This window comes from Bombus vancouverensis, chromosome 3 (assembly GCF_051014615.1).
Source record: "Bombus vancouverensis nearcticus chromosome 3, iyBomVanc1_principal, whole genome shotgun sequence".
Taxonomy (NCBI): Eukaryota; Metazoa; Arthropoda; class Insecta; order Hymenoptera; family Apidae; genus Bombus; species Bombus vancouverensis.
The window spans coordinates 19,593,925-19,610,695 of NC_134913.1; the positions used below are offsets into that span (position 1 = coordinate 19,593,925).

General features: G+C 50.3%; 1 protein-coding gene across 7 annotated transcripts in view; it reads left to right on the forward strand.

Annotated features, from left to right (window-relative positions):
- Eip74EF (Ecdysone-induced protein E74) overlaps positions 1-16,771 on the forward strand; it is a 143,493-nt gene that overhangs the window by 111,798 nt on the left and 14,924 nt on the right. For 3 of the 7 annotated variants that reach the window (XM_076617165.1, XM_076617164.1, XM_076617167.1), the window contains 3 exons: positions 2,264-2,521; positions 4,723-4,890; positions 5,516-5,779. In XM_076617165.1, coding sequence (XP_076473280.1) covers positions 2,264-2,521; positions 4,723-4,890; positions 5,516-5,779 — 690 coding nt within the window. The remainder of the gene's footprint in view (positions 1-2,263; positions 2,522-4,722; positions 4,891-5,515; positions 5,780-16,771) is intronic. The other 4 variants (XM_033328755.2, XM_033328758.2, XM_076617166.1 and 1 more) reach the window with 3 other exon arrangements.

Here is a 16,771-nt window from a genome sequence, read left to right on the forward strand (position 1 = left end):
CGTACGAGTTCTCGCTCTGCGTATCCAGTCACGGGGGTAGGTGCATCTGAAATGCACCCTCGCAAGTAGAGATTTCGTCGAGGGTGTGTTTTCGGGGTTAACAGAGGTCAACGGGATTCTTAAACCCTGACCCGAACGATACGATCTTCCCTGGCTCGCGTTCGTTCGCGTCGAGCAAATTTTATTCGCGAATATATTTTCCTCTTCGTCCAAAGATCGATCCTCTGCCGCGTAACCAACTCGTTAGAAACGGATGGTCGATGCTCGTCTCGCATCCGATCAGGTAGAACCAGTAAAAGTAAACGGTGGCGAGCTTTCTCCGGTTTGCAGGTCGGTAAAAGCTCGTCTATCCAATTTCGCGGTAGCTTACGATCTAATACGAAACCGACGCATATCGAACACGAAGAACGCATCGCGGATCTCGCGTACGAACGAATATTCCAAGTTACGACGGCCAAACGTCGGCCCATCGTCGCGTTCCAGAAAACGACGACTAGGCGCACAGGCTCGTTTTACTCCACGTCCGTGACTCCTCTCGTTATTCCCTCCCTTATCCTTCGAGTTTTTCGCCTTCCGTTTTTCCCTTTGTGCTCGTCTCCTCTCTCTCTCTCTCTCTCTCTCTCTCTCTCTCTCTCTCTTTCTCTTTTGCTCTTGTTACTCGATGAACAAGCAGACCTGAAACAGCAGTCTGTTCCCGGGCGAGAAGAAGAAACCGATCGTTTGCTCGACTACCTTGCCAACAGCTAAACACACCCGTTGGCTCGATCTACGCGGTCGTAATTACCGATTCAATTCACGGATCCGTCCGTGACGTCGAGAGATGGCGAGGTCCATTTATCGTCGATCGCCTCTCGATGATCGACTTCCTCGAGAAACGCGGCTACGTCCGCTAGAATTTCAACCTTGCTTCCGGTTCTCCCGACTTTCTCGCGCGCTACATTTCGCGGGGATTCGATTTTACTATTTAATTTCACGGGGAAAATTGCAACACCGGTAGAACCGCTTTATCAACGCGCCGGAGAGACCCGAAGGTGCTTTTCAGAAAATAAACCAAACTCGATACGATAGTTTATTCGTATCTTCGATGGAAAATTCTGCGATGTACGGTTAGTCGCGAGAGTCTTTGAAAATGAATTTCTACGAAATATCGTGGCAAAGTCAACGTATCCGTTCCACGCGAAAATATCGAGTTTCTACGAAATGTTCGTTACGATTTGTACCCGTTCGAAAAGTTTTCTAAAATAACGCAAACTTGTACCGATAATATTAATTTTAATTAAAACACAGGGTCGTTTGAAAGAGCCGAAAGCTCGCAAAGAGTAGAATATCTGCGAGGAATGGACGACGAGCGAGATACGATGATACAACACGATCCTGTTTTCGTTCGAATTTCGTCACTGAATTTTCATCGGACACGCAGACCCGTCTGGGGCGCAAATATCGTGAATTACGCAACCGATCGGCGCGCGTTTAACCGTGTGGGCGCCGAAAGGTAAACGCGATAAAAAGCGGTCGACACACTTCTTTCTGGCTCGCGTGGTGATCCCTCTGGTTTTACGAGAGGAGACCGACGATGGTACGAAGCGGTGGTCGGAAAGCGAACCGAAGCGAAGCGAAAAAAAGAGGAGGAAGATGGAGGAGAGTGTGACGAGGCGAAGAAAGCGCGAACTAGCGCGGTGGAATCGCGTCAGTCATCGAGCGTGCCGGCTCGAGTCGATTTTCCACGGCGATTTTTCCTCGGCTGCTGCCATGAGAAATTGCTTAATGAAGCCGCGAGGTTGGCACTGCCTGAAAGGAAGGTAGAAACGTTGCAGTGGGTCAAGGAGAGACACACCGGCTTTCACTTCCTCTCCGCAGCGCCGCGCTATACCCCTCGAGAACACCTCCCATGCCTCTCTTTTTTTTTTTTTTCCTTCGTGCTTCCTTAGCCTTCTCTCGGGGCTACCGTTAGGAAGCGATCTAACCGCTCCCAGCGTCTAATGGTATAATCCGTTTTCACCGGAATCGTAATCGATCGCGATAGAAACGCGTATAACGAGCGTACGCTCGCGCGAGTCGCCAGGCACTTGCTAATCTTTGACACGAGCTTCCACGAAATCGAGACGGTCGAGAGTATCAACCTGTGATCGCTGCGACAAAGAATCGTATATTTTCGACGGGGAACCCTTAGCTTTCGTAGTGAAAGTAAAACGCGAAAAGCCTGCTCTTCGATAGCGATGGAACAAAAGCTGACATTTTGTGGACGTTGATTGTGTGATTCTAGTGGACACCAGGGAGGTCCAGCCACACGATGCGAACGAGAAGGAACAACTGAGTCTGGCGAGCGTCAAAGCAGAACCAGGATCGACCGGTACGACGACCACCACCACGGGAACTCGTCTGTTGCACGGTATTCTCTCGCAGCATCCCCAGCAGCACGGTCTAGGGGTGCAAAATGGATACGGCCGCCACTTGGCCGGCCATGCTCAGATGGGCCAGCCGTCCTACACCACTGCCACGATCGCCACCACCAGTACGCCAGGTCAATCTCAAACTACTTTCGCGAGTCTTTCCAGAGCCAAGTCGATCGAGAACGTTTTTAGCAAATTTTATCGATTTTTCAATTCCGTCGCGCTACTTTAAAGCGAGAAATTCCGAAGAAACGAACGGATCGATCGACGTGGCCTCTAAACGACTGGAATATAATTCCCATAGGAGTTTCCAACGAGATCCCCGCGAACAATTTCTATCGATGAAAAATAATTGTAACGCGTATGCAACGTATTGCACGCTTTCGTCGAAACCTCGCAGTTGCGACTACAATAGAAACGCGGAGAAAGCAACGGAGAGGAGCAATCGCGGGTTCCTGCAAGCTGGAACAAGTGAAATCAATTCGTGCGAACGTCTGGAGGAAGACGTATCGAATCGCGTGCAAGGTCGTAACGAGACGAAAAACGAGCGATTTTTTCCATCGCTCCTCGTTTTTTCTCCCCTTGCGTCGCGTAAAACGAGAGTACGTGCATCGATTTTCCATTGGAACGGCGCTCTGCTCGGCCAATAATAATATTTACAAAGCAATATCGACGGCTGGCTGGTAAACAGCCGACAGGAAATCACTTCCGGCGTGGCTTGGCCGCGGCGCGCCGAGCCGAGCCGGTAAACGTTTGACTTTCCTCTCTCGCCACGTTTTTCATGGGCACGTCGCCGCGAGTAAAGCGTTACGCTCGCTCCCATTGGCCGTTTCTCCGCTAGCTCGTCCGCTCCACCAGCGTGCAATTCCCTCGCCGCTGACGTTAATCGTTAGAGACGACGAGCTGGCAATAAAAAGGCGAAAATTCCTGTTTAGCCGCCGCGCAGACCGGTAATATCGATTTCTCGACTTCCCGTCCGCCGATGAGCCAAGATTTCACCACCGGAGCTCACCTGTGCGACACGAGACCACCCGAAAATCCCCCACCTTCTTACCCTGTTTGCACGCAAGCTTCCTAGAAGTCTACCGAATAATTTCAATCTTCTAAACGATAAGAAGAAAGGGATTAGAAGGGGATAAAATGGAGCGTATAAAAACGCGTTGAAAGGCGAAAGAGAGGAAAAAGATATTTATATTATCAAGCCTGCACGTGATTCGGCGCTTTGCAAAGTTTCGTCGCGTAAGCCAGACACGGGTGTAGTACTCGCGACGTGTTCCCTGCGATCCGGTTCACGAGTATCTCGCTCGGTCCGGTCGATTTACCAAAATAATCGATCGAAAAAGATGGTGAAAAAATCGACGAGTATCGCCGCTAGTCCTGAGATAGACCTATAGTCGATCCGCATCTGTAACGCGACGACGACGACGACGACGACGTGGACGTCGACGACGGAGGCGGCGCCGAACAGTGAAAAAGGATACCTAAGGAAAAAGACCTACGGAGATACAGACGGACTAACATCTCGCGCGACACAGAGGACCTTTTACGACTGGTTTCAGATCGTTCGCTTTCTCTGTCTGTTTCTGGCTGTCTGGCTGCGAGCAGAGCAGAGAGAGGGAGAGAAGGAGACCGTGGGAAGCACGAGCGATATGCATACCCAATGACCGGATGACCTTCGGCCGTTGCATAAAGATGCCTTTAATTGACGGCGCACGCGAAAACACGTTCGACGGTCTGGCACGGTGCTCGATAAAGCGACCGATGCTCCGAATCGTTCGCTGCTCTGGACCACCTCGGAGACTTTAATTCGTTCGCGAAACACAAAGACCGGAGTAACCGAGCGTAAAGACCCGCGACCGCCGCTAATTCGGCCAGATGGCGCCTTCGAGTTCCCGACTCTCGATACACAGCCGTTTTACCTTACCTTAAACTATGACCCCGTTTCGTGATCGGAATTTCGATTCATCGGAATTTCAATCCGGTCCATTTAACGGCCGTCGTACGCGTTTATTTCGCCGATGTGAAATTTCGTTTGCAAAATTTCGCAACCATCGAGCTCTGCGTTTCTGCGAAACAGCATGCAGCGGTACTCGCGAACTCGATCGGCGGATGAAACCGTCCGCGCTCGTTTCGCGTTATCGCGTAATTATTCGCTGGAAACGTACGTTGGAGTGGAAGCGTGCAAAACGTTGCAAAATCAACGAGGCCAGCTGTGCGCGCGTTTTAGTATCTATGCTTGGCTCCCTTTTTTTCCTCGAGGTCAGTCACCTGGACGCGACTACCGAACGAAACGTTTGTATCGTTTTATTTTTGTTTCATCGCATGGAAACAGGAAGCGGATCACTGCCAGCGAGCCCCGCCGACAGCGGAGTCAGCGACGTCGAATCCAGCACGTCCTCGGGCGGTAACGAGGACGCGAATCTTTTATTGAAAGCGAGGCTCAACCCTAACTCGTCCCTTCAGCCAAGTCTCGCGTCCCATCATTCTCATTTGTCGTCAGGTAAGCGCATACGTATATCCTACGTCCAATTATCCTACTACGGAGTCTCGTCGTGTAACGATCTCGTTCGACCGATCTTTTCTCTCGGTCTAGTCTAGACGAACGACCTAGACAACAAGCGGACGATAATAGATCGTCCCGATTCCATGGATATTTTATCCGACGGTATTTCGAAACCGTATTTATCTCCGTTAAAATCTGTGATTCGTCGCGGTGCAACTGCTATAAAAGTTGAGAGAATTACGCGAATTTCCGTCGCTGCTACGTTTAGCGAATTACAAATCAAACCGTGGAACGACGTTTCCTAGTAATTTTGTATCAAACGTAGAAGCGAATATCGTACGCAAACCGTTTGTTGTAATACCGCATCGTGTGCAACGAATTTATAGGAAATGCACGGAAAATGAATTCTATAAAACGTCGCAAGTACGGTACTCGTTGTAATAGTTAGCGAACGAAACGATTCTAGCAACGAAAATCGCATCGACGGCGAACGTGTTAAAAAAGGTTCGAACAAATTGAACGATAGATCGATGTAGGCGATACTTGCGGTTGTTGAGTGGGAAAAACCCGGTAAGATATTTGTCATTGTACGAACGTAAACGACTATATAGTTTCTTATTAGAAATCTCTGTGGAATGTCCGACAGCAGCGCTCGGCAGGTCAGCCTGTCACAGTCCTGGCGTTTATCCGTCGACGGCAGGCTTCCTGCCGCCCTCCTATCATCCTCATCAGCATCATCCCTCCCAGTACCATCCGCACAGAGGGAGTTCGCCTCACCATCAACACGGGAACCATACGATGGGCCCGACAATGGGACCGCCCCACCATCACCACCACCACCAAACGCAGAGTCTGCAACACTTGCATTATCGTCAGCCACCTACACGTAAGTTGCTTTATCTTTTTCCTGCGTTTCTCTCTTTTTTTCTTTCTTCTTGTTATTCTTTCCGTTTTCGTCGTCACCGTGGTCCACGATCTCGCCTTTCCCAAAGAAAACGATAGAATACGTAGAAATTGTCTACGTCGTATCGACAAAATCCCTCTGTCTCGCAATTGCAAACGTGGCCAATATCGCGGTTGCGACGTTTCCAGGGAAATTGAAATTTTTAATTTCGGTCGAATTTCTGCGAAAATATCGCGTTCGCTCGAGATCGACGATTTACTCGGAAATGCTGGTAAGTTGCGATGAATCTCCTTGGTAGGGAAATTCTACGCTTTGCGTTCTCGTTGTTTCTTTTTTTTTCTATTCTTTTTTTTTTCTTTTGCGAAAGTGTGTAAATGGAAGTTAAACAAAAGGCAAAGTATAAGACGTTTCTCGACCTCGTTTCCACGGGCTGCAGGTACAGCGGTACCAGACGATCTCGATGTCTTGGCGAATTCGATCGAAGCCGACCACCAATAAGTCGGTAATTTCAGTATCTCACGGCGATATCGAGGGAGAGAGAGAGAGAGAGAGATTCGATAGTCGTGACGCAACGTCGACGCGGCTCGGGTTTATTTCGGCTCGCTCTGGGTATCGATTAATACGGAGAAGGAAAGAAAGTGTCTCGGCCTCTTAAGTAATTACGCTCGATAGATAATTTCACCGAGAAGAACCCGCAGGAAGCGATAATTCGAACGAATCGATTCTACGTCGCTTTCAAAATCGTTACAAAGAACGAAACGACCGAATCGTAGCGCCTTAAACACACGGAAGAGCGTTCTTCGTGCGCGTTAAAGTTTAAAATTCGTCGCTCGAATTCCCAAATGCCTGTATGGCGATTAAGAGAGTAGCTTTCCGGGCACGGTGCGTACGACGTGCAACGTTAACAATAGAAACGCACGAGCGTAGACACGGAAACGAACTGGTTGGACGAACGTGCACGTTTATGCAAAGTGTTGCGATGTAAACCGCCGGCTGATATTTCCGGCAGTTCCGTGAAAATAGCTCGTAACACTTTAGTCGAACAACCGGAGCGGCTGTTGCCGATTCGACCGCATTACGAATCCCGATAAATACACCTAATCCGCGCTCTAGCCTGTCATCGTTCTTCCTACGACCTATAAGCCCCACGTTGCGAGTGTAAGCGCCGGTTTCGAACGAAACCGCGACATGGATTACCCAGCGGACGAACGAAATCTCGATCGAGGCGACGAAGCTCGCGGTGCGCTGGGTGTGCGCTCGGCCCGATCGAATCGAATCGTCCGCGAGAACGATCCAATTAAAAGCACCCGGCGCTAGAAATATCGGTCGAGCCAAGCTCGTGCTCGATTTCCACGTAACCACACGTCGCCGGTGAACGCCAGCAGCAGGAAACGCGTCTAGCTCGTCTAGTTGGACGAAAACGAAGAAGAGAGACAGAAAGAGCGCGACACTTCCTCGTGGCAGGTTGTAGATGCAAAGTGAAAGGAGTAGCGAGTTGCCTGCGGCAACAGCGGCTTCGACATAACCGAGGGTTCCATTAGAGTTAAAAGAGGAGAAGGAGATGGAGAAGGGGAGAAAAAAGCACAGGGAAGGTGGTGTGCGCATACGGTGTGTACGCGAGTTTCGCGTGGTCTGTTACACGCTACGGACGCTCGTCGTTCCCTGTGTCGAGCCTCGTCATCTACGTCGGCAGAAATCGCAACAACGCCGACATCAGCCGAGCCATTCGTTCTCTTGACCCACTTGCCTTTCCCTGATTCAACGGCCCAGATTCGCTTCCTGGCCGTCGCGCGCGTCGATAGGATCGTCTCGATCCGCGGACCGATCTCTTCCGACGTTTCCTTTTTCCTCTCGCTCCGTCTCGCGCGATTTTCTCAAGCACGTCCCATTTAACCGACCACGATTTCCCTTTCGAGCGAACGCTCGTAGAGAAAATCGTTACCTTATTGGCGCTAACAGCGGAATACAACCATTCGAATCGATACGCATGAGAAATAAAAGTTTCTCGGTATTAGCATTAAAATATATACAATTATCGCACACTGTCGGTTTAGGTTTTTCCGGATACAACTGAAGAAATTTCGAGCGAACGTCGCAACGAATATCTTCCACGTGTTTGAGTATTCTCTGCGTTTACGTTTCCTCTAAATACACGAACGTCCGCGATTCGATAACGACGTCTAGCAGTGTAACGATCAACCTTGATACAACCGGTCGATTCAACGCTACAGGTACAACGCCGGTCTAAACGGTGTCAGATACTTGGCGTTCGCGATTGCGTTAAAAGCACGCGATTCTCTTTGCCGCTGGTATTCGCGTTTACTTTTATCGAACGAAGCGTATTTCGAGTCGCTCGATCGTCACACGATTGCGACGTTGGTTGCGGTTGCCGCAGGTTTTCGAATTTCGAGGCGATCGTGGCGCGAAACGAGCGCGGCGAAGCGATTAAAGAGAACAGCCGGGTCCAGAATCTGCCAAGAGCGGTAATCGCACGCGAGTCGCGCAATCCTGCCCCTCTTTTTCGCCTCTCCGATCGCGTTCGACGAAACGACAGCTGATTTCGCCGGGACACACACCTGGCCCTGTCGTGATTTCAAACAGCCGTGCTCGAATTGGATCGCCGCCAAGGTTGCACCGCGCGAGTCTCGCTCGAAACGAGCCACCGAATGGAAAGCTCGTCGAACCGCTTCACCGGCTGAAACTTCGCTTCCAACCGATTCAATTACCGATTATTCGCCGTCATTATCAATTATACAGACCACCGTATGGGAAACTGCATTGATTTTTATGCATTACGTACAGCCGATTCTTCGATCCATTGCAACGTTACGATGTAAGCGCGGTTCCTGTTCGACGTTGTTCAAATGACTACGCTAGGAACGTCCGCGCCGGACTTTCCCTGATTGAAAGTGTTGACGAAGCGTGGCAACCAGTTTAACCTCGTTTCTTTCGTTCTAACGAACGCCCGATTGCAAACTCTTCTATGTTTTCCTAGTTTATAACAGCTTATAGCACGGCTTGATCTCAGGCCGAACGTAACGTTCGTCGAACGATCGATGGAAATGTTTTTTCCGATGAAAGATCAAAATAGAATGGAAAATTTCGGATCTTTTGTTTTCGCAATTACGGTATACGTACGCAGGTGTTTTTGGCCTTTAAAATACACACACCGGCTATATCCGTTTAGTACAGAAACGTACTTCGACGTTCCAAGAAAACGTTTTTTTTTTTTCACCATAGTATCCATATTTTCGTATCGAAGTATAATACCACCGAACGCCAATGAAATTTAACATGCTTGAAACCAATTATTATATGTATTTCCAAAGCAGCGTGTATCGCAGAATCGTAGCGTGAGCGTTAAAAGCGTGGAATTCGAAATGACCGGTTGTCTCGTTGCACGTTCTAAAGGTGATCGCTTAATTGGGACAGGCAGCTGAAAGCGGGCCGATTCGTGCGATCGCAGGGAAAATCTGCGCCGCGAATAAAATATCGTCCGTCGAGAATCGTCCATCGGGTACGTTCGCTGGAAACCCATAATTGTTTAATCGCGGAGGAACATCTGTTGATGTTTCGCAAAAAAAAGAAGAAAAAAAAGAGAAAAAAGCGATCGCACGGATAAAAAAAAATCTGCGCACAGTGACACACCGTGTGGCAGGTAGGCCCTCTCGAGAGGCAGAGGCCGACTTGCCGAGTAAAAGTGTGCCGGATTGTATAATCGAACGTGAATAAGCAAAATGTTACGCCATAGCGATTTGGTAACTTTGCGGGGCGCCCCACCAGCGACGACCGTGTTCCCATTGCGGTGGCCGACCACGGTGGACGCGAACGAAAGCCGAGGGAAAATTCGACCTGCTCTTAAAGGGCCCTTCGATCGCAGGACCGCGACGCGGCTCTCCGTTACTGCTAGGTCCGATCGATTTACGGCAGACATATTGCGTTACGCTAGGGATACGGCCGGATCGGCTTCTCCACGCGTTTACCGATCGCGCTATGGTAATTCGTAGGTGGAAACAGAATTTGATTTACGTAGGCACGTCAGGTCCGAGCTTCCTATCGTTTCTGGTTATCTTACGACCGTATCTCTCAGCCGAGTACAAGTTCCGACTGAAGTAACACGCTTCAGATACTATCGAAAACGAGTATCTCGGAGGAAAGAGAGATTTCATCGTTCGAATTGAATATTTTACGGTATGGTAATTTGCAGGCGACGACGGAATGCCCGGTTTTGAGGTTCGTAGGTGTCTTAGTAGTCGCCTTCTAACGTTTGCGAACACGATCTTCGCTGCTTTCGATGGAGTACAGAGGAGGTGGTAGCGAAGAAACACGGTTCTAAGTTTCGATATTTGAGAAAGAGCGAGCCGCGTTAGAATCAAGGATCGCGCTCGACCGCGTCGCTCTTTCACTCGCGTCGCCTGGTCCGTTCTTCGAATAAGCGACATTCTAAAATTCAGATCCGGGCCGGTGCGTGCGCGAACTTTCGCGCGTTGCCAAATGGCCCGAAGTCTTTCCGCGATTTTGCCAAACCAGATTCGCCATCGGTCGCTTCTATCTAGAACGACGTACCAGATAAGCATCGGAAATAGCCTGGGAACTCTAAGCCGCCGTAAGCCACGCTAGCCAGCCTTTCCGCCTGTCAAAAGAAACAAACGCGTCGTCTCGTTTGTTCCGAATTTCTTCTTACTGCGAGAACTTGTTCTCGCGAGATGGATAAAACTAACGAAATAAACGGCGTTCCAACGGGCTAACGAGAGACGAACTGACAAGAGCGAGCGACGAGAGGATCGTAGTAGGCGCCACCGTCCGACCGGAATAGAAACGCGGCGAAGAATAGGCATCGGCCGGTTATTTTCGAACGGATCATCATCGAACTACGATTCGAGCAGAATCAGAGGCTCGCCGAACGTGTGAAAGACCCTTCAGGCACGTCGGGAACGAAAGTTTCGCGCGTCGCGCGCTGGCACACAACGTGGCACACATTTTAACGTTGAGGACGAATCGTCGTAAAGCGTTACAAGGCTCCGCGAGCCGATCAAATCCCGATCAACCCTTCTCGTTGGTTGCGAGCCGGCTGCAGCCCGTTTGTGCCAACGTTCCATCTGCCTTCGAAAATCGACCAAACGCGTCGCTCCTCGCGTTTATAATTTATTCGACTCGGGCTATCGATCGCGCGCTGCTTTCGATCGCACGGCGGGACAATCTATTCGTCGTTCGAGCTTTTTCCCTACTTTTACTCGATTAAAACGAGTTTGATCGAGTTTGATAGAAAAAGAAAAATAAAAAATAAAAAACGTGAAGATCGCGGTAAATTTTAACGGCTCTTTGTGGCGCGAATTACAACTGCAAAAATATTTTTACCGCGCGTCCTGTGTCATGAAAACGCAATGTACGCGACGAACCGACGTAATATTCGCGATATTCGCGATTCGACCGATTGGAAGAAGAAGCGGCGAACGATCGTTTACGACGTATCGTACGACGGCCTTACGATTTCGTATACCTACCAGTAGCGTTCTACGAATGTGACGGTGTTATATTTCCAACGGCAGAATCACAAGCTAGTGCGAATTACATTATTAGAAGTACAAAGGTGCCAAGTTGTACACCGTCGCAGCGGAGTCGCGACTTTGCTTCGGCCGCGTGTCAAAACGACGTCCGATGTTTCGATAGAATTCGTTAACATTAATTAACACGGTGAACGAGATCGGCCAGGAATCGACGATTGGCATTCTAACCCGATCGTCGTCGTATCGGGAGAAAAAGCTGGTTCTCGCGAAATTTCGTCTTCCTTGGTTGTTCCGAGTTCCTTTGATCCGTCGTTCGACGAACGATTTCGAAAACAGCTACGCGTGATTTCAAGCTTATTTCTGTTCGAGCAGGACGTGTAACACGGTTTCCCGGAACCTGTCATGTGATTCGGCGCCGAATTTTTCAGCGCGGCGCGATGCGAACTTTTGGCAACTGCGTCGGCCGAAAAAAATGCAGGGAAACGCGCGCGCGTATCCGAGTCTCGGCCGAGCAACCTCGCGCGGATCGAGGATGTCCTGGTTGCCCTAGATCAAGTACTCGTCCGGATATTTTTAAAAGATTGCCAGACGCGAGCCCCGCCGACGTAATTCCGAACGCGGCAGCGGCAAGGAAAAACGAAAGGTGGGAAAAAGAGGGAAAGAGACCGACGAATCGACGACGGCGGAGGTGGTTTAAGGTGGTATCGGGGAAATCAAAGAAAAAATAGAACGCACGGCGAGCTGCTCCGGCGATCGATGTCGAACAACGAGCGACCGTGAGTCGCCCGACCAGAGAAAAACACCGATGCCGAACAAAATTCACGGTCTAGCTAGGTCCTCGACTCGTCACGCCAACTCCGCGAATTTTACTATTCCGCCAGCTTTCTCGTCCTAATAAAACGCGTGCTTTATCTACTTTTTAATAATTCAAGCAAGCTACCCGATCGATCGGAAGGGTCGGTCGGAAGGCAGAATTCGACAGGTGTTTCCCTCGATGTAAGCCGGATAAGCGTGTATTGTCAACGTATGACAGAAAGCAATTCGAACCTGTCTGGAAAAAATCCCGGTCGTTGCTACGAGATTAAGATGCGAACGTTTCGCACGGTTAACTACGACGTAAGCGAAGCCACTTACACAGGTGCTCGTTATCAGCCGTTAGAAACCGGTCTAAACGATCGAGATAGTTTTCAGTATGATTGCGACATCCTCGAGATCGAAACCTGGTTAGATACGATAGTCGCGACCGATCTATTTTTCTTTTCTTTTTCTCTTTCGGAAGCCGCGTAACGAAATCTCGAACATCGGTCTGCGATATTTCGGTTTGCTATAAATTATCGCGGAAGACGGCTTGGATTAAAAGAAGAAACGAAGACGAGGTAGAAAGGATATGCGAATGTATGTGTAGTGGGAAAAAAAATTGCGGAGGAGAAAATACGGTTTGTCAGGCGATGGCCGTGCTGAAAGGGTCGTGCGTGTCGTTACGTAACGCCTCGCGTAGCAGCGAATAGCAGCGAATAGCAGCGAGTAAAAATAAAGGAACGAAACACGATGCAGAGTGGATTCTGAGCATAGACTGGGTCTAGGTCTAGGTCGACTAGGCGGGGCGTATGGTTATATACGTACGCTGTCGTTCGTACGGTACTTGGTTTCCTCGCACAGGTCGATCCTCCTCGCTTCGAGGCTTCTCCCCGATCGCGATTATTCGCCGGAGGACGACCGCGTGCCGCGTTGCGATTTATTTTCGTACGTTCTCGATCGCACACCTCGCAGGTGCGATCTGTGCGCAGAACGTATTTCACGGCTTTTCTCGCGACACAGAGGTATGTACGTACCTCATCCACGAGATACGATCGATCAAAGGCATCTTTCGTACGAACGACGTTTCACGCGGCGATACATCGGACGCTCTTGCCGAGGGAAATCGGTTGCATCGTTAACGCGTTACGCGAAAGTGTGCTCGCCGATGGAACGCATAGAAAGCGAGGCTGTGCCGTGTGCTCGGTTTGTGTTTGCCGGACGAAACGCGCGACCAGCCGCGTTACGGCAACTAAACAAATTCCCCAGGCGCGAGTTGACATACAACTAGCACGAAATTATCGTATCGTAAACTCGTTGTCCGGTTTCTCGCGGTAACTCGAACGCGAAAGTGCGCCGTAGCGTTTGCTTAAGTAGCCCCGCTCACCTCGTTTCTCAGCGCGAAGAGAGGAAAAGTCCAACGGGCGAGAAAGCAGCACGCCACCGTCGGCAGTCAGCGAACAAGCAGGTGCAACAAAGGCGGCGAACAAAAACAAAAGGAGCGAAACAAGCGCCACGACTGAGGCTAAGCTAGGCTAAGCTAGGCTAACCTAGGCTAGGACAGGTTAGGATAGGCTAAGCTAGGCTAGGCTAGGCTAGGCTAGGCTAGGCTAGGCTAGGTCTAGGTGTAGGTCTAGGTCGACTAGGAAGGGGTGCGCCGGTCTACTTCCTGGCCTAGTAGCGGGGAATCGCCTTTTCCGTCGACATAGCGCTCCATGCGCTCACCTCCTCGCTACGAAACCCGATATTTCCGTGAAAGATAACACTGGCCTGCGTCCGTATTTAAAATAGAATATCGCGAAAATTCCTTTCGTCCGTACCACCATCGAATATCAGAGTTCGAAGTCTACGAAAGCGAGAACGATTATCGAGCGACGATCGTACGTTAATCGATTCGTAAAACAAGACTGCTGCAAATAGTTTCTTTCTCGTTGCGAGTGAGATTATCGAGAGGAGAAAAAAAAAAACGACATAGAAAGCGAATGTGTTGAAACAAAAAGTGCATTCACACCGATCGCACGTGACGGTTACGCTGCCATCGCATCGGGTGCTGATTAATGTCTTCTTCGCGCTCCGGAAACGTAAACGGTGTCGGATTTTATAGTAGGCCAAGACACCACGGAGTTTAAAAAACCGCCGCGAAAGCAGGAAACAACGTTCCGCCGTGAATTCGACACGATTTTCAAAGGAGCAATCGACACCGCGTACAGTATTACACGAGCGAGCTGCGCACGTTCGCGTCTTCTTTCGTTCATAGAGAACGAGACATTCTCCAGGGAGACTATCGTTATTCGCGTGTTATACGCCTTTTTCGTTGATAATTTTCCTATTTTGCGAGTTTTCCTACTAGTACGTAGATTACGTGCAGAACGTAATCGAAAGTGATACGGGCTCGACAATAAGCGCGTAGTTGGTTGAAACAGGGAGCCGCCGTTGAATATTTATGAGCATGATTGAACTCCGGCATTCGTTACGATACCGCGAGGGGAAGGTTTGCGGCGGTAAATTATTCGACTAAAAATTTTCGGTCTCGGAAACATATCTAAAAACTATGGGCGCGCTGTTAAAAGAACGAAACGTTAACGCACGCGCGACGCGATAACATTTCACGTTTCACTTTCAACGACGCGCACCATTCAACCTGCGCGAACACAACGTCACGCCAGACGAAACCGGAAAACGAATTCCCGACTGCGTGACGAGGAGAATCGAAAGGCTGTCTCGCGGTTACCGGGATACGTGTCCAAAAACTCAGCGTGTCACCCGGTAAACGTTCGGTGGTTCCCGCCTCTGAATACGAAAAAAGGCACGTATGAGCGAGCGAGTTAGCGGACGAGCATGGAAGAGAACGAGGAAGAGAGAGAGAGAGAGAGAGAGAGAGAGCGATCGCATACCGTCGTCCCGGTGAATTTGTAAATGGCCGCGTCCGGAAGTGGCGCGATATTTTGCGCGTCGATTTTCGGCCCGCTGCCCCCCTGCTGGTAGGCAAGGAAGAAGACGAAGAATCGCCAGAGAAGAAAAAAGTACACGGGGTAGAAAGGGGGAAACAGAGGAAGGAGCAAAGGGGTGAAGGGAGAAAGGATATAGGGACGAAGAAAAAGAAAGAGAGGAGAAAGAAGGAGAAGGAAGCGAGACACGGGTTTTACAGATAGGCAGAGGCAGAGGCAGAGGCAGAGCAGAGGCAGAGGCAGAGGCTGGCAGCCGGGCGAACAGGCAGCCGGCCAGCCAGCCAAGCCTCGCAGTAAGCGTCCTTCCTGGGTCTCTGCCCCTACCGACGTATGTATTGTAGTATTGTATATTTGCAGTGTACGTATTATCAGAGCGAGTTCCTCTGTGTGTGCACTTGTCGGTGTCCGCGACCGTGTAGGTGCGGTGTGTTGCGCGCGTTCACGCACACGTATCCACGCACGCATACACGTAATAGAAGCATGCACACTATTGCATACTCAGTCGAGGTTGTTGAATGTGTGTTGAGCGCCGCCGCCGCCGCCGCCACCGCCGCCGCCGCCGCCGCCGCCGCCGCCGGCAAAAATGCATAGCGCTGTTGCACCAGACGGTTCTCAACCGGACAGACTTCTCTTTCTTTCTCTCCGTCTTCTCTCGCTCTTTTTTCCCTGTCCTGCGGCCGTCCCGCGTGTAAAAGTCATCGCTGGTTGATCCGGCTTATCGACGAGACGGTGAGCCGAATCGATTAACCGAAGGGAATTGTTCCCCGCGATCCCTCTCGACCAGCAAATCCGCGGGAAAAATATTTGCGATGCACCGATGATGTTGTCACGATAAAATTAATCGGAGCAAAGGATGAAACAAGCGTGGCAGGGGGAGCATTGCGAGCGGGGAATAAACGATGCCTCTTCAAGGCCTCGTGTACCCTCCCCGTTTTCTTCTACTACCGGTTCGAAGACCACTATCGCGCCACGTCCGATTTGCTCGTCTTAACCTTTCGCCCGGTTCTCCCTGTCTCGCGCATATTTTCCACCTTTTTCCACCACGATTTACGTAGATTCTGTGCAACGACGCGACGTTTCGCTTCTCGTACCTCCGATTCGACAATACCGCGACAATACGACGATGATCGATCCCCATTGGTTTTCCGATTATCCGATTTTCTTATCGCCATCGAACGAAGGACAATAACAACTCGATCGAGATTCGATAGCGACAGTTCCGTAGATTAGACGATTATTTTCGAGGGGTGGGTGAATCGCGAGATGTCGCCGATCTCGTCATCGTCGAAGATATCGATCCTCTCCCTCCAACATCGATTCCACGAACTTCTTAACTGGTCCCGCTAATTGCCAGCGAAAACATTTTCACCGACGTGGATCTCGCCGCGTGCAAATAATTTCTCGTCTGGTTGGTCGCAGTCGAATTTCCAGCGTGTTCCTTGCAACGACGCACAGAGTCCCGGCATAGTCCGTCATGAGGATCACTTTCCTTATTCCTATTATACTAGCTCACGCACGCCCTCACATGCGCGCGGCGGCGTGCACACACGCACCGAGCCGGTGATACACATGTATACACGAGGCTGCATCGAGGAAAGAGGAAGAAAGGAGATCGGGAGCGTGGAAGAGAGAGACGACGCGTCGCGAAGGGGCGCGGTGGGGTACGATGGGCTGGGATCGTGGCACAGAGGAGCAAGGGGGGAGAGGGAAAAGAACTGCAGCTA